The 21,611-nt window shown below is 48.4% G+C and overlaps 1 protein-coding gene across 6 annotated transcripts in view; it reads left to right on the top strand.

Moving 5' to 3' along the window:
* LOC118659681 (FERM domain-containing protein 4A) overlaps positions 1-21,611 on the top strand; it is a 98,479-nt gene that overhangs the window by 29,229 nt on the left and 47,639 nt on the right. The window contains exons 1-4 of one of the 6 annotated variants that reach the window (XM_036315933.1): positions 4,933-5,270; positions 5,474-5,550; positions 10,765-10,903; positions 18,639-18,780. In XM_036315933.1, the coding sequence (XP_036171826.1) occupies positions 10,856-10,903; positions 18,639-18,780 (190 nt within the window). In that variant the 5' untranslated portion in view covers positions 4,933-5,270; positions 5,474-5,550; positions 10,765-10,855. Of the gene's footprint in view, positions 1-4,930; positions 5,551-10,764; positions 10,904-16,444; positions 16,581-16,615; positions 16,852-18,638; positions 18,781-21,611 lie in introns of those variants that run through there. The other 5 variants (XM_036315931.1, XM_036315932.1, XM_036315935.1 and 2 more) reach the window with 5 other exon arrangements.

Raw genomic sequence — 21,611 nt, 5'->3', positions numbered from 1 at the left:
GTGAGTTAAGAAGAAGCCCAGGACAGAAGTCACAAGAGTGGGTCCCAGCATCAGTTCCTAATTTAACCTGTGCTGGTCCTTTAACCTCTCTCCCTCGGGCTTTCTTAATCTGCCGAAGGAGGCAGCTGGGCCAGATGGTCCCTGGCATTCTGTGCAACGGTCCCTCTGGGAGAAGCAGGAAGTTACTCAGAGAGAGGTCATTAAGAGGCTTGATGATTCAGCCTCAGGGACAGGAGGAAGACAAGACTCCCTGAAGTCCCAGTCAAGAATCAGAGCCACTAGAGTGAGCTTGCTCTCAAGACTATTTCCGCCTCATTCTGCGCACTCACCCGCCACCCGCCACCCACGTGCTGTCCGGCACTCAGTAAACACTTGCTGGGAGGAAGTCTCATGGAGTCAAGGCCTCTTCTCTGTCCCCGGCGGTGGTGGGAGGGAACATGAGCCCCTTCCTGTCCCGACCACCAGCCGTGCACAGGATGTGGGAATCCAGCAGCCCAGCTAATAGGACCAGTGACCACGTCTGCCCATGAAGTGTGTACATACACCCTTCACACTCACGGCTGGAAGGTGGTATTTAGTAGCCAGGTTTCTTTGCTCTTCCTGGTTGAACGCTTCCCATCTCCTATTTTAGACTTAAGGACATTGAATCCCAAAAGGGGGAAGTGGAAGATCTGGGATCCCTTTTGGAATACAAGTCTGGGTCAGAAATTACAACTCCATATCCAATACCAGCCCTGGTCCCAAAGGCGGTGACAGACACCGTCTCGTCTCCATGAAACCACCTCCGAGTGGTTTCTCTACACTCGAACCAGGACAAGCAAATTACTAAGGCTGTTCTTTATCCTCATGCTTTGCTGTTAGTCCTTGATTGAAAGCTAAGGCATCCCTGAGTAGACTACCAGAGCAATCCAGGTCTCTAAGAAGAGAAGGAAATCCAGGTCTCTTAGAAGGGAAGAAAATTTGCTGTATAGGACTAAAAAGATTGGGTTTTTATATTTCCTACTTATAGTCACATTGTTGCTTATTTGTAAAAACCATTCCACTCATAAAGTGGACCAGCCATTAGTAAGTAAGAGCTCTTCCCACTAATTAGTGGGCCCGTGTGGAAGGAGCATGTTAGAGGTTCGAGTAATGGGCAGGTGCCCTTGACTCCTATTTCTGGTTCCTTCACTGACATGCTGTGTGGCCTTAAGCAGTTTCTCTGGCCTCACTTTCCCCAAGAAGCAAGTTTCCCACTCACTCTTCTCGGGGATGCTGAAAGATCAAAGAAGGGGTGTTTACAGACCTTTTAAAGATGCCCCCATGAAGTTTATTAGAATGGCCTTGATTTGATAAGTATTAATTAATAAATCCTTTGATTACTTGTAGACCCATGTATTTGAGCTTCTAATTAGCTTGTTGGGCATAATTGGCCACAGTGATTATACCAAATCCCAAATCCTAAGGGAACTAGCACAGTCATAATGACGATTGTGTGTGTGTCTCTGATGGGCCTTCAGTTGGAGTCACAAAGCACATGGGTGTCTTTACCTGGTGGCTGAGAAGCTGCAGGGAGCCAGGAAGGCTCTCCTAAAGTGACACAGATGCACAGGAGCTGCCCAACCAGCACCTCTGGGGCCCAGCGTGGCCTGTTCATAAAGGGAGGCAAGGCCAAGTGTCTGTCTGTTTGCTTCTTGTTTTTGCCCTGCCAGCCTCAGAGGAGGGTTTAGCAGGCAGGGCCTCTGAGCTGTGCTCCATGAGGAGACAGAGCATTTATAGCAAGGAGTGACCATCTGGTGGCCAGCCCCTTGGCACAGCTGCATCCTGCTGCCTTCATCTCCCTGCTGCCCGGCCCCACATCCCCGCTAAGTGAGGAGAAAGGGTCAGGCCGGTGTGCCCACAGGGGCATCTCCCCTGATTCCAGGGATTCAGCTAATGTCCCAGTGCAATCCTGTCTTGAAAAACTGTCCATTCAGTCACTTCACTTCCACCTCTCTTTCTAGTATTTCTTTTGCAAAAAAAAAAAAAAAAAAAAAATTGTTTGAACCCCTGCTTGAGCAGACATGAGGCAAAGCCATGGTTCTGCCTCCTGTTAGAAAATGTCTGCAGACATCACCCTGGGAGAGGCCAGAGCCAGGCAGCCAGGGTTCAGTGCCGAGGACAGGAGCCCGGGAGGCAGCAGTGGCGGTGGATCAAGGGCCCACAGCAGAGCCGGGTGGTTTGGTTGGGCCGTTGGCAGAAGTTCGGCTCTCCACACCAACTACATGGGGAGCACTTCAAGGGAAGGCCTGGCTTGTTCTATTTTTCAAGGAGTTGGGGGGGGGGGGGAGGAGCTGCCAGGGAGCCAGCCACTCTGAGTATTGGCTGGGGTTCTTTACCAGGTCCGGAGACTCCAAATTAAAGGCCCAAGAGAGGTGTTTGCAGGCACCCACACACCAGGTTTACTTGCTTTCCTCCTGATGGAGAGGGGACAGCAGGCTCTGGGTGGGCACCTTACCCCGAATGCTGCCTACCCCAGGGCAGAACCTGTGGCACCAGAGCCATCCAGGACCAAAGATGGGGACCAGGGATGTAGTTTGTAGGCTGGGCACAAAATGAAAATGCAGGGCCCTTGATCCAAACTTACAGAGAATTTCAGCGTGGTGACAGCAGAGCAATAAACCAAATGGGCCCTCCTGAGCACAGGCCAATAGCAGTGGTCCTGGCCATGGTGGAGGCAGCACAGGGCTGAGGGACCCCTCAGAGACCAGCCATCTTCCATCCACCCTTTTCTTCAAAAGAAAGGGAAGAGAGAGGGGGCGGGAAATAATTCTGTACACTTCCTTAGAGATTCCCAGCATGCAGACAATCAAATTGTATTTTGTTAAACCCCAGTGTGAGAGCTTGATAGAAATTGGGTTTGAGCCTAGTGTTGGTCTCTTTGATGTCCGCTAACCAGGAGACGAGAACAGTTTGGAAACCTACAGAAAGAAACCCACTGAACGCAGAAAAAACTACACCATCTGTGAGCATAGGAGGAGGAATACTGAACTATTAATGTAATAAAATATTTCCAGCTTTTTTAAAAAAAGAAATTTAAGAAAAGAATAATTTTGATTCTGAGTTACTCTTGTTTATGTCCCAGGATTTGGGAGAAGTCAGAATAATTAGGAATCATGATAAGATCTAAGTTCATTGAGTGCTTACTTTGTGCCAGTGAGCTGTACCTAGAAGGGGCCATTAATGCCATTTCACAGATGGGAAAACTGAGGCTAAAGAAAGTCTTGTCACTTGACGAAGAGCAAAACAATTTGGATGTAGGAGAGCCTGGACTCGCACAGATGCAGTCAGACTCCAGAGCCTGTGTGCTGGCCACTTTGGACCGTGTGCTCTGTCCGGTTATGAGGTCAGTATCAGGGATCCGATGATTCTGGTGCTTTTCTGGCTGTGGCTAAGTTCAAGTGGACTGTCTACAAGTGTCTGACAAGCGGGGGTCAGAGAGGAGCTGTGAGGGTTTTCATTGAGGGATTTAGCATAAGGGCATCAGCAAGGAGCCTGAGGCTCAGCCCAGTCGTCTGAGTCCTCCAGGCTCTGCGCAGGCGGCGTTTCATCTGTACCCCGCACACGCTGTCGGAGCCTGTGCAGGGCTTTGGTCACTTGCTTTCCTTGAAATGTCTCTGCACCCACTTGGAACCGCCCCTAAAGGAGAAGGAAATTATAGCTTCCCTTGGCTTTATGGTGACATGTACTGTATGAGCTGTGGGCCACGGAGGTGGCTCTAATTCAGGATAGTGAGGTCCTCCTCCTTGGTACATAGAACAGTATCAAATTCTGCCCAGCAGGTTCTGAAGAGAAAAGAATGCAGCCCTTCTGGAAGCCGTTTTTGTTTGTTTGTTTTTATCTTTTTTTAAATTTTTTGAATATATATATATATATATATATATATATATATACATATATTTTATTGACAGTATTGCCGATGTCCCTATTCCCCCTCCCCCATCCTCTGCCCAGCCCCTACCCACCCACCCCCAGGCCCCACCCTATTGTCTGTGTCCATGTGCCGTGCATATAGGTATATGAGTTCTTTGGCTTATCTCTTCTCACCTCCTCCCCCAACACCAAGATCAGTCTGTTCCATGCCTCCATGCTTTGGGTCTTATTTTGTTGGTCAATTCATTTTGTTTATTAGATTTCCCAAACAAGTGAGATCATGTGAGATTTGTCTTTCTCTGATTTGCTTATTTCACTTTGCATAATGATTTGCAGGTCCATTCCTGCTGTCTCAAAGGGTAAAAGATCCTAGAAATCGGTTTTATTATTCCAGTCCTTTAAGAAGAAACCGTGAGCAAGTGAGAGAGGGTCAGAAGCCCCAGACGACAGGAGTCTGGGTCTAGGATGACACCCTGAAAAGCATATGCCCCTGGGAGGAGTCGGGAGGATTCCTGCTTCACCCTCCTTTGAGCAAAATAAGCTCCAGTTCTAAGTCTAATAGTATAGAAGGGATGCGGTATGCATCAAATACAAATATAAATACTAGTAATGTGTGCCTGACTCCAACCTCTTTTGACATTTCCCAGAGGGTTAAGTAACTTTCTTTTTCATCTTATAAAAGGAACCCCCCGCCCCCAGCAGTGCTGCAGCCTTAATTATTCCCAGTAATTGCAGTCAGCTTCTTAGTTAAGGGGTGCTCTCTTGGAAGGAAAAATGCCCACCAGGGCCTGAGGAGGAGCTCTTTTTACTGCCCACTTTCCAGAACTGCCTCCATTCCCCTGCTCCCCCTCCCTGCGCACCCCCTGGTGGCTGCTGTGTCCTGGCAGCTTCGGGACCCTTGGCTTTCTTTGTGCTACAGAAAGAAGTATGGGCTTGACAGGCGCACATTGTTATCTTGAGTTGCCTGGCCCAGAATAAGGTCAAGGCAGCCCCCGCCCTCCTCAGGAGGCTTCCTGAGCTGCCTCGTCACCAGGGTGAGTCCAAGCTCTTACACATTAGTGGGCAGGAAGTGGAGTCCCGATGGGAGGCTGGGAATTTGAGCGCCTTCCCATTTCAGCACTGGAGGGAGGAAGCCTCAGGCAGCCCTCCGGCAGATGGCTACTGCTTCCTTCCCAGCTCTGTGCAGCTCCTCCGTCCCTCCAGCCTCCAGCCTGCCTCCGCGCTGCTCTCCCCGCCCCTCGCCGTGGAGGGAAACTTCTGTGGAGCTGGGAACTGTCTTAGAGAACTCAACAAAGGCAGAGCAGCCGGCAATGACTTGAAAAGAACTTGTTTTGTTCTCGTTCGGGAACCTGCAGGAAAATCCACACCCACGTTGCCAGGTTTTGAACTGGAGAGTGTGTGTGTGTGTGTGTGTGTGTGTGTGTGTGTGTGTGTGAAGCAAGAGGCGGAGGAGGCGAAAACAACTGTACAGTCTCTGCTTTGATAAGGAAACTGCCAGCTGCAGAAGTTCAGCGGCAAAGGGAGGACTGCAGCCGCATGAACCAAGCGCTCCTGAACTTAAACTGCATTGCTTTCTGTCCAGATATTCCAGTGGAGGCAGTTGGAAAACCTGTATTTCAGAGAAAAGAAGTTTTCCGTGGAAGTTCATGACCCACGCAGGTAAGCTAAGAAAATCCTTTCGTCTGGGAGGGCAAGGCCCACCAGCATGAATGATCCTATTTTTGTGCTGCCATCCTCGCTGTTCATTTTGGCAGGGAGAGGATGGGTGATCGTGGAGAACAGTTGAAACCGGACAGTAAAGCTTTGTTTTGTTCTATGTATGTCAATAAATGCGGTGGGTTCAAGTGTGTGTGTGTGTCTGTGTGTGTGTGTGTGTGTGTGTGTGTGTGTGTGTGTGTGTGAAGTAGCCATTCTCGCTCATCTCATTTCCTGCACATGTTAGCGCTCATGCATGTGGAGCTGTCTTTCTAAGCCAGGCATTTTAGGGAAGATTCCTAGCTCTTCGTAACCAACACCAAATTAAACTGGGCAGCAGACTGAGTCTTTTTAGGAAGTTTTGCCAGAAGAAAAGCTGAAGGATGGCTTGTCAGAGCTTCTGAGGGTGTGGCCGGTAGGAAAGTCCGCACCCAGGGTGACCTGCACGTGAAGCAGTTGTGCCAAACTGTTGGATTCCGGGAGCTGTGGGTGTGAGGGTGTCAGCCTTGTGGATGGATGTGAAGACGCAGTTCCTTTTCTCTGTACCTCACATCGTGTCCCAGGCGGCACTAGCGTAAGTGCTGTGCTAAGTCAGATGACAAACACTAGGGCCCTGGTTTGCCCTGCCGGCCTGCGTGGAAGGTGAGGGGCAGCAGGCATCCACGGCTTCTCCTCTTTTTCTGCCGCAGTCCTGGAGGTGAGGCAGTCCAGAAGCAGCTGCAAAATTCCCCAAAAGCAAGCCTGCCGAAGAGTAAATCACTTCGGGTAAGTCCAAAACATGGACTTACAGCCAGAAGGCAGTCCTGGGAAGACCGGAAGATCAGACTCTGTAGAGGGCAGATGTGGGTTTTCTGTGCCATGGATCCCCCAGCCCTGGCCTGGGAATGAGGATCTGGCACCAGCTCACTCCCACATGGCCCCTGAGCCTCTGAAAAAGCTGCTGTGCCTCCTGCAGGGCTGGGACCACAAGGCAGAGAGGGCGCAGGTCAGGGCCTGAGGCTTGTGCACCGTCTGGGTCCTGAGGCTCGTGCACCGTCTGGGTCCTGAGGCTCGTGATAACTGGTGGGGCTGATGTGCTGCTGGCCAGGCTGCATAATCTGTGCGAAACAGCCCCTCAGGTAGGGCAAGAGCTTACTCGTGCCCCACGGTCACTAAAGAAGCAAACGGAGAACATTTTAGAGAGTCTTGTTTTCACAGCCGGGTGAAGGTGGTAGCATTGAGCAGAAGAACACCTTGTCTGGCACTTCTCGGGGTCTTAGAGTCCAGAGACGCACCTCTGTAGAGCAGGAATCCGCTTGTGCCGGCGGAGTGAGGGAGAGGGGGAAATGCTGGAAATGATGGTACAACCAGAATGGAACGCAGTTATTTGTCCAGGTAAACTGACCAGACCTGTCTTAGGAGTGTGGAAGGAGGGGAAACTTACGTAAAAGGAATGAAATGCATGTTGCCACCGTGGGTCAGATGCAGAAAGGGGATGCTGGACAGAATAAAGCTAAGGAAGAGTAGTTTAAGGGGCCACGCATAGGACTAGACCAGCCGTGGACAAACTACGGCCCGCGGGCCGGATCCGGCCCGCTCGGCTGTTCTATCCGGCCCGCGGAGCCGAAAGAGCGGAGGGTTCTCTTGCTCTCCCCTCCGCTCCTTCACCAGCAGCAGTGTTAACATGGCAATGTCAGGAAACACAGCCGCAGCTCCTTCTTCTGAGTCCAGTTTAAGAACCCATTGTGGCCCTCGAGTCAAAAAGTTTGCCCACCCCTGGACTAGACCCTCTTCAAGCCTGTGCTCTGTTGGGGGTCCTGCTAACTCAGGCACCTTGGACATGCTGTGCATGTGTGTGTATGTGTGTGTGTGTTTTCTCTGGGTCTATTGCCCTGTCTGTGATACAATACTAAACTCCATTCCCCAAGGCCTAAGGGTATAGGAAAGGGTCCAAACCTCACATGTTACTATTATGTGAGCTGTTAGCCTATGAAATGAAGGTGATCAGTCTCATATTAGTTGTGTAGCTTCAGTATTTGGTACCAAGACAGGTCCACGGCCCTTAGAAAACTTCTGGCACACTTGGAGAGACAGGCAGAAGAAGAAGTGTGATATTTATTGAGTGTTCACCGTGTACAAGCACATTTCTCAACACTCGTTCCCATTAATCTCATCTGGCCCTCCCTGTAACTCCAGGAAACAGGCACCATAGTGTTCCTCCTCTACATCTGGGAAACTGAGGCACAGAGAAACGAAGCAGCTTGCTCTAAGTTACAAACAGCTAGTAAGAGTAGAGGCAGGTTTTGAACCCAGGAGTCTGACTCCAACGCTCACACACCTTCCTGCTACACTATATACAAGGTAGCAGTACCAAGCGGCAGATGGAAAAAACATAAATGCTCAAGGTCACCAGGAGCCAGGCTGGTCAGGGAGGACCCATCTGAGCAGAACCTCAGAGGGTGACCAGGATGTAAAACTTGAGGTGGGCCCTCAGGAGGACAGATGTCTGTCAGGTGGACAAAAGAGAAGAGAGAAAGTGAGGGGCCCAGGCAGCCTGTGCACAGAGCAAGGTCTTGTCCCCAGGAGGAAAATAGCCTCTCTCAGCCCCGAGGCAGCAGGGAGGGGCAGGGGAGGCAGGAGAGGCCAGAAAGGGCTCTTCAGGGCCTCATGGTGCTCCTTAAATTCAATGGATCATCCTGCTACTGGGCCTTGTTTGTTTAGAGCAGCAAGAACAAATCTGACCGGACATCCATAGGGATGACCAGCCCCCCCATCCCCCCACCCCAAACCAGGAAGTGAGTCAGAACCAAAGCAATAGGATGGAAGTGCAGGAGAGAATCTTGTTGTGAAGATACGAAGATGTCATCCATGGGGCATGTGGGGAACAAGGGATTCCCTCAGAGCATAGGCTTATTACGGAGGTGATGGGCACGGGTGGGGTCACAGAAGTGCTGTGGGGTTTATTTTCCTGCACCGCTGTCCTGACTCCCCCACCATTATATCTGCTGTTCTCTGCCCGGAAAACAGTTCCTTTCTAAGGTTTAGGCAGGACAGAAAAGTGGGTGGGGTGGGAAGAGCCTGGAGGGAAAGATGCAGGGAAGAGATAAATTAATAATGAAGCAGGAGGAAAAACTCTCAGAGGGTCTGATTCAGATGCTCTGTGGCTAGCTTGGAACCACCCAGACCAGAAGGCCTCTTAACTCTTTCTCTCTCACCTTATCTGAAAGAGATCAGCCTGGTACAACTCTCATTGCTTTCACTAAAATATATAGCAACTTACTTTTCCTTTCTAACACAGTTTTTCTAGGAAAGAAAAAAAAGTATTTACTCCCAGGAGCGGCCATTGCTAAGGAAGCCAAAATAGGTGTTCAGATGACGGTTTTTTTTAAAAAATTTATAATTTATTTTTAAATTTATACATTTATAGACCACAGTTCCTTTTTAAGTTTATAGATAAATTATCTTCAACTGCCTTTCATGCACTGGCATTTTCTCTTAACTCTCCCTTTTTAACCAAAGAGAAAAACACCCTGCCTGGAATCAGCATCACCAACTAACCCCCAGATCTGAATTTCTCCTTAGAAATGGGTCTGAAGAAGACCTACTGTTAAAGCTGTAGCCCCCAAGGGAAGGTGACAGGAGCAGCTCTAAATTTTCTTCAAGGGAAAATATGCTATGAGAAAAAAAAGTATTCATAGGTCCTGACTACTCCAAGTTTCCTCCAAATTAGATATCTTAATCTTGAGAACACACATTTTCTTCAGACATATACACATCAGAAACCACAGACCCCACCCACTGTCCCATCACCTTGCCCTACACACACACACACACACACACACACACACTCTCACACACGCACGCACACATTTGCATGCAAACACTTTTGTAATAATCTACCATAAAATACACTTCACTGAGGAACATGGTCGTATACCTCCCTCCCCGTCTCCCTCCCAATGCTGCTGATATGGTGAGTTATGTTGGGACCTGTATTTCCACTTTCATTTTTAAAGTCTGATTTCCATGCGTGTATATACTCCTTGTCTTCCCCATACATGTACATGTGGAGGCAGGATATTGAAGGGGTTGGCTGGGCTCATTTCTTTCTACCTTTCCTCTCCTGATTTTCTAAGGCCCTGTCTTCCCTATGAATGTATTTGAAATTAATGACAAGCTCTTTCAAGGACCATTGAATTAAAGTAATATAAGCCCTGATCCCCTTAGGACCTCCCACAGGCTGTGGCCTGTGGTGATCAGACCAGAATTTGATCATCCTTCACCATAGGCAGCATTGCCTGCTTAATAAAGGATATTGTCAGAGGCTTTTCCTGTCTCTGAAGTTTGCCTTGGTTCAACACCAGGAGCTGAAGACCAGAAAGGAGACCCGTCTTATCTCAGATAAGGCAGAGGCTTGGCCCCATTCTGAACCCAAAGGAGCCAGTAAATCAAAAGATTAGCATTATTCACAAAAGCCAAGATATGGAAACAACTTAAGTGTCTGTTGACAGATGAATGGATAAAGGAATTGTGGTATTTTTACACGATGGAATATTATTCAGCCTTAAAAAAGGAGACGGTCTTGCTGTTCGTAATAATATGGGTGAACCTGAAGGACATTATGCTAAGTGAAATCAACTAGACACAGAAGAACTACATGTTCTCACTTATAAGTAGAATCTAAAGACATGAAGTTCATAGAGGCAGAAAGATGAACTGTGGTTACCAGGAGAGATGGGGAGATGGGGAAATGAGATTTGGTCAAAGGGTACTAAGTTGCAATTATGTTGGATGAATAAGTCTAGGGATGTAATGGACAGCATGGTGACTATGGTTACTAATACTGTATTGTATAATCTTGGAAATTTTCCAAGGGTAGATTTTAGGTGTTCTCATCACATAGAAAATAGTAACTATGCAAGGATATGGTATGTTCATTAGCTCGGCTGTAGTAATCATTTCCCTGTGGGATGTGCATCAGATCATCTTGTTGTATACATTAGATACACTCTTTATTCATAAAATAAAATAAAAATAAGGCCTTTGGTACTGGTTTCCCAAAGCATGCACATGGGCATGCTCATCTGTCACCTTTACACAGGACATTTAGGACCCAGTGGGTTCTCAATAACAGTTTTGACCCATCAGTGGAGTTCATCATCATAAACATGTTGCCCCTTCTGATTCTTGCTTTCCCAGAGCTTCTGTGACGAGGAGGACGTTTGGGCACAGTGGCATTGCAGTGCACACGTGGTACGCGTGCCCAGCATTAATCAAGTCCATTTGGGCTATGGCTATTAGCCAGCACCAGTTCTACCTGGACAGGAAGCAGAGTAAGGTAAGTCCTTGTCCGGGGCCTGGGAGGGACTCTGCTGTGGCAGACTGTCACCAAGCTGAGGGCAAATGAGAGCCCTTGTCTGGGTCTCATTGCTGAGGGACTGAGGATTGGATGGTTGAGGGTGGCACTGTGTCCCTTGCCCTGAGATGTGCACAGATACAGACCTGCCTTTTAAGACTATAGGAAGAGTGAGATGAGCTCTTCAAGACGGCACATTTCTTGCAACTTGATCAAAAGGGGCTCTGGCCCAACCACAGTTGGCGCTACTCAAGCCATTGAATATAGTCAGGTAGGGCCCTTCTGAGGAATCTGACCGTGCTTTGAACCTCAAGAACCTCTTCTAGGAGCTAGCAGTGAAGCCCCTTTTGCTGTTTAAACAGTGGCATATTGTTTTCTTTTCAAGGGGGAAAATAAAGTAACCATTCTCAATTAATAGACACCACCTAACTGTTGTGGATAATTGCTATGAAAACCCTCCAGGCTTATTAACTGCCAACTCCAGTTTTTTAAAATGCAAAGCTGGAAACATGAAAAAAAAAAAAAAAAAAAAAGCAGCAGCCCTGTTTCCCTCAAGGCGACCTGGAGCCTCAGGCCTTGGTAAACAGTCATCCTTAGCGGGAGATTCCGCCTGCTCCAGGGGCACGGGTGCATATTCTGTGGGTGGGAGAGTGACTTCTCCTTGGTTCACACACAGCTTATATCAACACTCTGCCCCCTCTTTCAGCTGTGTCTGCCTTGCTCCCCTTGCGTCCCTCCCCTCCCCCCTCCCGCCACACACACACCCTTGGCAAACCACTCCCATTCATTACCCCTCAGGTGAAGAGCCATTTGAATGTGAGCTCTGCACTTTTCTCAGGATCCTGCTGCCTTGGGTTAGGGCTATGGGGTGGAATACAGAGCTACAAGCAATGCCAACTTTGGCCTCTGGCCTAATCAGTACCACCACCTGTGGGAGGTTTTGTCCCATTGTTTGAGTTCTTGGCAGGGGAGGAGGTGGCAGGATCCTAGGCTTACTGGGCATAAGAGTCATTGGATCGGTGTCCTTTTGGATCCTTTTGGTTCCTCTTTTCCTTATTTTCCACCTGGATGGAGTTGCTCTTTCCCTGGCTTGGGGAGATGCATGGAGGGAGAGAGCTGGGGTAGAGTGGGAGGTAAGAGAAGGATAGTAAGAAAACAGGACAGGGAGAAAGAAAGTAATCATTTAAAGTGTAATTTGGTTTCAGATCAATGCCTTTCCCAATGCCTTTCCCAGTCATTGTCTCCTTTGTAACAGCTTTTCTCCTCTACTCAGTCTTCTTCCTGACCCCTCTTTTGTTCACTTTCTGTGGTGAATGGGCATAGGGTTAAGCAATTTTCTTATTAGGAATTATGAGAGTATTCCACAGCTCTTCTAGTGGTGATGGGCATTGGCATAGGAATTTGAGGACCCATTAGATTAAAAGATACAGGGTCTTCAGTATATGAATGGATAAAAATGTTGTGGGACATTTACACAATGGAATACTATGCAGCTGTAAAAAAGAGGGATCTCTTACCCTTTGGGACAGCATGGAGGGACCTGGAGACTATTATGCTAAGTGAAATAAGCCAATCTGAAGAAGACAAATATAACATGATCTCACTTATTTGTGGAATCTAATGAACAGAATGAATTGACCAAAAAAATAAGACCCAAAGCATGGAGGCATGGAACAGACTGATGTGGGGTTAGAACAAGAAGAGATAAACTGGAGAACTTATATGCATAGCCCATGGACACGGGCAATAGGGCAGTGAAGACCTGGGGGGTGGGTAGGGGGTGGGGGAGGGGGTAAAGAGGGGAAAATGGGGAGATATCTGTAATACTATCAACAATAAAAAGTATATTAAAAAAATACAAGACCCAAGTGTTTGACTCATGCTTTAGCTTGAGTCAGTGGGTGGGTGTCATCATTTTGTCCTCCACTGGTAGGAGCTGGAGATCAAAACCTTAGAACGCTGATTCCATCCTCTGTGTTGTTCAGCAATTGAGGGGTGAGGGATAGAGAGTCTGGCAATCCTCCTAAACCCCCCTGCTAGTTCCTCCTGCAGGAAGACCCCCAACACTGATACCACAATTTTGAACAGGGGAAAGTGAAAGAGTATTTCATCCTAAGGATCATATATTAGCTGTTTGAACTCTTCTCCTGATCCCCTGCTGTTTTTTGTTTGTTTGTTTGTTTTGTTCAGATAGTCTCTTGAGTAACTCAGGAAGCTGTTCCTAGGGCACTAGAGCCACATTCTGAAAGGTGATCTTTGTGCAGGTAGAGAAGCCTCATTCATCAGGCTTACTGGTCAACCCACTGATGCAATAAGTAAACTTCAAAAAGTAATGATCAAAGAACATGTTAACAAGAGGTTTTTTTCAGAGGCCAAACCAAATGCACAGCACTAGGAAAATTTCAGCTTTCCTTCTCAGCAACCCCTGACTGAAGGAAATGCATACACTCCCAGAGCAGAACTTTCTCGGTAGGCTTTAAATGCACACAGATCCTTCAGAGCCTTTGCACTTCTCATAGGAACCAGTATCCTGCAGGGATCAATTAGGAACAAGTTCCCCCACATGGAAGTCCAAGGACCCTGTTTTCCAGTTCTGTTACCCTGGGCAAGTCTTTCATCATGGCTTTGTTTTCCCCAATTAGAGAACAGGAAAGGAAATTCCTAATTGAAATTGATTGGTCCGAAGACACAATGTTTGTGAAATTGCTTTAGGAGATATGCTATCTTTTATTATTATCATTATTAATCCAACACGCTATTGCCTGACCAACACTTATGGAAAGTTTAAATTCTCTGAAAGTTCCTCAAATTAAATTAGAGATGATAAAACTCCCTGTAGGAGTTACATTGCAACACCCTTTGTTTCTGGAATGTTGTTCTTTATGTAGCTATGATGTGATTCCTGTTGGTGGGCAGAATGGCGTCTGGATGAGTGAAGGCTGACAGGCTTGGGATGAAGAGCTTCCAGAGAGTTCTGAGCAGCCAGTATTGGCTGGCAAACCATCCATTGCTACACACTCCACTGTATCGGGCCATGCCAACCATTCCTTTCTTTGAAGTGCTGTAGAAAAGCTAGGCCTCCCAAGTGATGCCTATCAAACCCAGATACAAGTGCGGTCTAGTGGGTTGAGTCAGCAGGGGTGGGTAGCCAAGAAGTCTCATGTTCTTCCCCTGGTACTCAGTTATTTTCTCCTTTCAGGGCCATTGTGTAAATCATTTAAGGACACCAATCAATTTCTCTCTCCCTCCCTCCCCCTCTCTCTGTCTTATATACACACCACCACCACCAAAGACAGAGTGAAGGGTAAGCTTTATTGCTTGGTTTCCTGTGGCTTATTCAGAATGAGAGGCTGTTCAGGCACCAATTACAATTGGTAACTCATATGTGCTGACCCCAAAGATCAGAAATGTCATCAGCTGCATCCCTGCATCCTCTGTAGCCCAGAGCCAGGGAGTGTCTTGTAGACGTAAGAGGAAAACATTTGAAAGTTCAAATTATTTAGAGTAGGTATTAGACCCTTTCCTCTGAACTCAGAGTGAAGATTCCTTGCCTTGGCTTTCAATCCAAATATCTATCCTATTTTTTCTCTTCTCCTGAGGCAGTCTGCTAGTCTTCATTCTATCTAGAGCAAAGGCAGAGTGAAAGCATGGAGGGGGACAATTAAACCTTGCTGACAGAATCCTATCTAATAAAAGAGAAACATGGTAATTGGCATACGACCGCTACCCTTCCCATTGGCTAATCAGGGAGATATGCAAATTAACTGCCAGCCAAGATGGCAGCCGGCCGGCAGCCAGGCAGCTTAAACTGAACATGAGGCTTGCTTGCTTCAGTGATGGAGGACTGCAACGTTCCCCGCCTGCCTTGTCGGCCTCCGAGCCTGCAGTTTGAAACATTGTAACAAATATAGAAGCTAAACAAAACCCCAGAAACCAGCTTTCAGCAAGCTGGGATCTCAGAGCTGGAGTTGATACGGAGTTTCGATTATAGAACTGAAACAAACCAGATACCTGCTTTCAGCAGCTGAGGCCTCAGAGCTGGAGCCAGGCTAAAGCTGGCCCAGAATAAAAAAAAGAAAAGAAAAAAGGAGCAGTTGGGAGCTTCAGTCCCAGCCTGAAAACAGCCCTCAGCCCCTCACCCAGACTGGCCAGGCACCCCAGTGGGGACCCCCACCCTGAAGGGTGTGTGACCAGCTGCAAACAGCCATCATCCCCTCATCCAGGCTGGCCAGGCACCCCAGTGGGGACCCCCACCCTGATCCAGGACACCCTTCAGGGCAAACCAGCCAGCCCCCACCCATGCACCAGGCCTCTATTCTATATAGTAAAAGTGAGGCCTCCCGGCACCGGGATCAGCGTGACAAACCCCCTGATCGCCCTGCAGCTCTGTGTGTGACAGGGGGCGGGGCCACAACCTCCCTATCTGCCCTGCTCTGTTCCTGACAGGGGAAGGGGCCCCAACCCCCTGATCGGCCCTGCTCTGTGGGTGATAGAGGGCGGTGCCCCAAGCACCCCACACCCCACAGGCCCTGCTCTGTGTGTGACAGGGGGCGGTGCCCCAACTCCCCTATTGGCCCTACTCTGTGAGTGACAGGGGGGAGCTCCCCAACCCCCTGATGGGCCCTTCTCTGTGGGTGATAGAGGGTGGCGCCCCAACCCCCTGATCGGCCCTGCTCTGTGCGTGACAGGGGGTGGTGCCGCAACCTCCCCATCGACCCTGCCTTGAGTGTGACAGGAGGTGGTGCCCCAACTGCCCAATCGGCCCTACCCTGAGTGTGACTGAGGGTGGCATCACAACCTCCCAATCCGCCCTGCTCTGTGCATGACAGGGGGCGGCGCCCCAACTCCCCAATTGGGCCTGCTCTGAGCCTGACCAGGGGCTGCACCTAGGGATTTGACCTTCCCTCTGCCACCCGGAAACAGGCCTAAGCCAGCAGGTCGTTATCTCCCGAGGGGTCCCAGACTGCAAGAGGGCACAGGCCGGGCTGATGGGCCCCCCCTCCCCCCGAGTGCACAAATTTTTGTGCACCGGGCCTCTAGTATCAGTAATAACACTCTGTGTGGCAAGACCCTAATAGCAAAATGCTTAGAAGTGTGGAGTTTCTTTTGGGTTGGCCCAAAGGCTTGATTTTGCAAGGAGACAGTCTCCCCATCAGTACTCACTTCCTCTTAGCAATCTCTCTCCACTGGTTCATTCAGCCATTATATTTACATTCTGGAGAGACGCGGGCAGTTCCTACAACTTCTAAGAATTTAGTCTCCCTTAGGAAGGGTCTCTTTGGTCAGTTTTCCATATTTTGTTTTCTGCCTGAAGTTGATGTGTGGCAGGAGTGGAGATGAGGTGGGCAAAGGTCTTCCATGTGATTAGTGAGATCCCCACAATACCAGGATGAGTCATTAATCAAACTTCATTTAGCAAATCACTGCCAAGTCCTGACTTAGAGCCTGTTACTATTCCAATTCCATTGGCCTTTATGTGTATTCTCTAATTTAGTCCTCATCACCACTCTGCGATGTGAGTTTTAAGATCTCCACTTTAAAAGCAGCAATCTGAGGCTCAAAGGTTGAAGATGAAGGTCAAACAGTGATTGACTAGGAAGAGTCAGAATTCCAACTCAGTTCTTTCCAAGCCTGGGCCCTTCACCACCATGCTGAACTGGTCTGTGTCTTCATGAGTTTTTATTACATCATTGTGGGCGTGGGCTCCTTCTTATTAAAGCGTGGGCACTAGTAAAAGTAGTGCTGAAAGAAAGGAAGTCATAGATTGTGCTTTCTGTGCTGTGGAAGGGAAAAGTCAACCAAATGGGTGCTGTTGATAAGCTGAGGCAACTGAGATGAAAGGCCCTTCCTGCTTCTGCTGCCAGTGGGAACGCTGCGAGGGCCTGGCAGCAGGATTACCTGATGATGAACAAGGAGCCCTGAGCTGAAAGGTGAGCTGGTCCTGAAGGCAGGGACAAAAGTTGAGGTCAAGGAGATGTGGATTGAGAGAACGAGGAAGACACTTCATGGCCGGTGAACAAAAAGTCTCGTCATTTCCTCTGTTGCTCAGACTTTTGTTAAAATGGGGAAAGCTCTCAGTGGTCAGAAGTCACTGTGTTTCATCAATGTTGGCATTAACATGGAGCCATGGGAAGGACAAGGCCACAGAGGTCCCGACGTCTTTGCTAGACAGCTGGGGGCACCTGGGCACAGCATGTCACTGTAGGAGTTGGCCTGGGTGTAGCTTCCCCTCTGTGGCTTCCTTAGCTACTTCCTGCCGGCTCCTCTGGTGTGCGGGAAAGACGTGGTTTCACATGTGCCAGGTGTGAATCTCCCCTAGTTCCATCCACGTGCATGCTAACATGAAAGATGAGCATTTATAGCTGATCTCATAAAGTCCACAGTATAGGTAAAGCCCGTTGCCTAAGCACTATCACAAAAGTAGATTTCTTGCCCTGACCATTTTGGCTCAGTGGATAGAGTGCCGGCCTGCGGACTGAAGGGTCCCGGGTTTGATTCCAGTCAAGGGCATGTACCTTGGTTGCGGGCACATCCTCAGTGGGGGGTGTGCAGGAGGCAGCTGGTCAATATTTCTCTTTCATCGATGTTTCTAACTCTATCCCTCTCCCTTCCTCTCTGTAAAAAAATCAATAAAATATATATATATATTTTTTTTTTAAAAAAGTAGATTTCCTGACAAATAGAGAAAAAGCAAACAACCATCAAATACATATACAGGAAATGCTAATCCATGGCATCACCAAAGGTGGTAACTACAGCAGATGACTGGACTCTAAACGGTGACTTTTAGGAATGTGATTGTGACTGCAGAACCCCTTTGATTATTCTCACCTGCTGTGGCTATTAGCCAAGTGGGCCAGCTAATAGATGGAACAAGTGGAGTGGAGGGTTAACCAGAGCCTGAAGACTTGCCGCATACATTTAGGTGTCAAAATAGAAGCAAAGCACCGTGCCAGGCGCTTATTGGTGGGACTGGAGTGTCCAGATGAGCAGCTGTTCTAGAGGCTTTTACACCTGCACACACTTGGTGGTATAGAACAGTGGTCCGCAAATTGTGGCTCGAGAACTACATGCGGCTCTTTGGCCCCTTGAGTGTGGCCACGAAGTTTCAAATGCACTGTATGTGTGTACCCGCACGTGGTATTTTGTGGAAGAGCCACACTCAAGGAGCCACAGTTTGCCGACCACCGGTATAGAGGGATAGAATGCTGTCACTTCCCAGTCTTTCAACCTTTCCATGGTCACATGGCTAGCAATTTAAGAGGTTAAAATCACTTAAGAATTTATTAAAATTCCATGATTTTATTTCAGAAAGCTCTTATGTCACTCATAAAGCTGAAATTATTTTCCTTCCTTCTTTGAACACAAAATAGTTATAATCACTACTATTTATTGAGAGCAATGTCCAGGCAGAGAAGAGGGGAGGGAATGGGAGGAAGGTCTGTTTGCCTGCAAAGTCCCTGCTCTCAAGGACAGTCCAGTACAGCCTACAGAATAATAAGTTTAGAAAATTCACCACTCATGTCAGCTCCTGAGCCACACCTGATCCTGCAGAGAGCTTCGGTGATTGGTGAGGGGCCAGGGGACACAAACAAATGCTGCAGGTGGGGAGATGAGTCCGTTTGCTGATTTTCAGGTCTGCAAGCAAGCGCGTGATGACTGTTGTCTCAGCGTGAACAGGTGCCCCTTTATGACCTGGTTGCCTTTCTCATTCTAGTCTAAAATCCATGCCGCACGAAGTCTGAGTGAGATCGCTATAGACCTGACCGAGACGGGCACACTGAAGACCTCCAAGCTGGCCAACATGGGGAGCAAAGGGAAGATCATCAGCGGCAGCAGCGGGAGCCTCCTGTCATCAGGTAGGCACGGCCTTGGGTTGGGAGCCACCTGAGAACGTGGAAGAAGTTCCTGCTGAAGCCTGGCTTTGGCCCTGGAGGGCTCCAGGGCGGGGAAGCAGCAGCAGCTGGGGAGACAGCTTGGCAGGCTCTCCAGGAGCTGGCTCTAGTTTGGAGACCCAGGTTTCATGCCAAATGGGAATCTGAGAAAAGTGCCAGAAGTATCAAAGGGTGGGAGGAGAGGAGCGGCAGAGCCAGTCAGTGTGGGAAGGGTGGTTGGTTATCTAAGTGCCCTCGAGCGCCCTCCAGAGCCCTCTGACTGCGACAGCGATGGCTGAGTGTCAGGAGTGGCAGCTCCGGGGACAGCGGTGGGGTTCACTGTGCGTCATTAGAGGAGAATTATACTCAGGCAGGGCTGCAGGTAGGGTTGTGGTGCTGAGTGACGGTACATTGTGTTCCTAGATGAACTTCTTGAAACTTTAAAAAGTCCAATATACTCTTGCTCATTTGGAAAGGAGGGACTTGCTGTCACTAAGTACAGTACGGGAGAGCGATTAAGCGCCTTTTGAAACTGAGAGTCAAAGGATCCGATTCCTCCATCTGTTTCTGCGGGCCCTGGACAAGCCTCTTATCATTAGATGGTGGGAAGGCCAGAAAAGCTCTGAGGGTTCAGATCCAGCTGACTTTGGGAGAAGGGACACCATTCACTAAAGGGTGAGGAAGGAAAAAGAACGGGTTTGAGGAGGGCAGGGAGGGAGAGGGAGGCAGTAATTGTTTGGAAATATTAGTGAAAAGTGTTACTGATGCAGGTCACTCCCCAGGCCACACGGTCTGTCTGATTGTTCTTAGGGACAGTGTGTCCTTGCTTCTGAGCCATGAAAAGACAGCAAGAAGTCTTCGACTGACCTCAGTTTCACTTTCTATAACTGTTTTCTAATGGCTGAACACAACTACAGAATGACACAAAAAAAGGAAAAGAGACAGGAGGAGGAAGAGCTGAAAGTGACCTAGTTAGCTTCTGGGCAGGTGGGGTCCAGCGAGAGCCAGGACAGGGAGGAGGAGGATTGCCCTTCCCGGACTGGGAGGCAGCGTTACAGAGACCCGCATTGGACAGGCCTTTGTTTCTAAGGCCCTGGGAGGACCCCAGCATGTGTTCACATGGCCATGTGTTTTCATCAAATCTGCGACATAATACATTTCACATTCTTTTTCCTAAATAGAGCCACCAAAATAACAGAAGTCCAGGCTCACAAAACCTGGACCTGCCTCTGCCAGATCATTGTAGGGTTCACCATAAAACCCTCCCTGCTTCAGGATTTCTAACATTTTTTTTTTTATCAACACAATAGGCCAAATCATTATTTCTGAGGCCTAGAGGTTTACAGTAAAGACTTAGAAAATGTGGTCTTCTTTTATCAAAAAGAAGGCCATTTAAAACCTAAGCCCCCCGCCTGGAATTGCAGCCACTCCTAGTCCCCTGCGGAATGGCCAAGGGCAGGTCAGAACCCACCCCTGTGTTTGTCTTCTAGACTCTCCCGACCCCTGCTAATACCCAGAGTCTCATATTCCAAGCCTGAACTGACCCACCCAATCTCCTTATTATCCAGCCGCAGATGAGCCGCACTCAATTTTCATTCTCAGTGAGGGGGTGCATTTCCGCTGTGGTTGCATATCCGCTCAGGAATCTAGGTCCTTTGTGAACATGGCATGGTTATTCCCAGGAGGACAATGGATCATCCAGCTCAGGGCTTCTCAACCTCCCTGTGCTTCCCTACCACTTGGAGGGCATGTTCAAGCACAGATAACTGGGCTCCAGCTCCAGAATGTTTGATTCCCTTGGACTAGGGCAGTGATGGTGAACCTATGACATGCGTGTCAGAGGTGACATGCGAACTCATTTTTTTGGTTGATTTTTCTTTGTTAAATGGCATTTAAATATATAAAATAAATATCAAAAATATAAGTCTTTGTTTTACTCTGGTTGCAAATATCAAAAAATTTCTATATGTGACACGGCACCAGAGTTAAGTTAGGGTTTTTCAAAATGCTGACACGCCGAGCTCAAAAGGTTCGCCATCACTGGACCAGGGTGAGCCTGAGGACTTGCATTTCTAACGAGTTCTAACAAGGCCTCAAGTGATGCTGATGCTGCTAGTCTGGGGACCAGACCACACTTGGAGAGCTACTCTTCTTTTTTTTTTTTTTAATTAAATCTTTATTGTTCAGATTATTACATTTGTTCCTCTTTTGAGAGCTACTCTTCTTGCTGAAGGAGAGAAAAAAGCCTGAGGTGGCTGTGCTCAGAATCTTGAGACCAGGTATCCCCACTTTTAAACCTGTGCCCTGGTCCATCTGCTCAGGTGCCTTTTCTCTGGCAGCCTCCAGTGATACCAAGGTAGTGCCTAACAGCATTTACAGGTGAGGGTATGAGCAGTTCCTGACATGGAACTGACCTCACTCATCCATCAGAAGTGAGATCCAGGCAACTTTAAGGGGAAAAGCAGTTCCTCTCTCTTACTGCCATCAGCTTGAAATTAACCATCAATCTAGAAGGTAAAGCAAAAGAAAACCTCCCTGCTGAGTCCGCCCCCACCCCTAATAGAAGCATCTTTATTCCAAGATGCTGAAGTGATTTTCATGTGTTTGATCACTTGTGATGGAGGCCCCAAGCTAAGCTGTTGTTGTAAGTCGATGGAGTCAGCTAGGGCACCTTGTGCTCCCCACTTTCAGAGGCTTCTTTTGAGGGCATTGACTCATCTGCTGCACAGCTAAGCGGGAGGAAGCTGGGCAGAGGAGTCGGCTGAGAGGTGTAAGCCTTGCCCCATGGCAGGCCAGGGAATGCTTCCAACTCTGCC

Source organism: Myotis myotis, unplaced genomic scaffold (assembly GCF_014108235.1).
Source record: "Myotis myotis isolate mMyoMyo1 unplaced genomic scaffold, mMyoMyo1.p scaffold_m19_p_68, whole genome shotgun sequence".
Classification (NCBI taxonomy): Eukaryota; Metazoa; Chordata; class Mammalia; order Chiroptera; family Vespertilionidae; genus Myotis; species Myotis myotis.
Note: the sequence above shows the minus strand (reverse complement) of the source record. Positions and strands in the feature narration are given on the sequence as shown.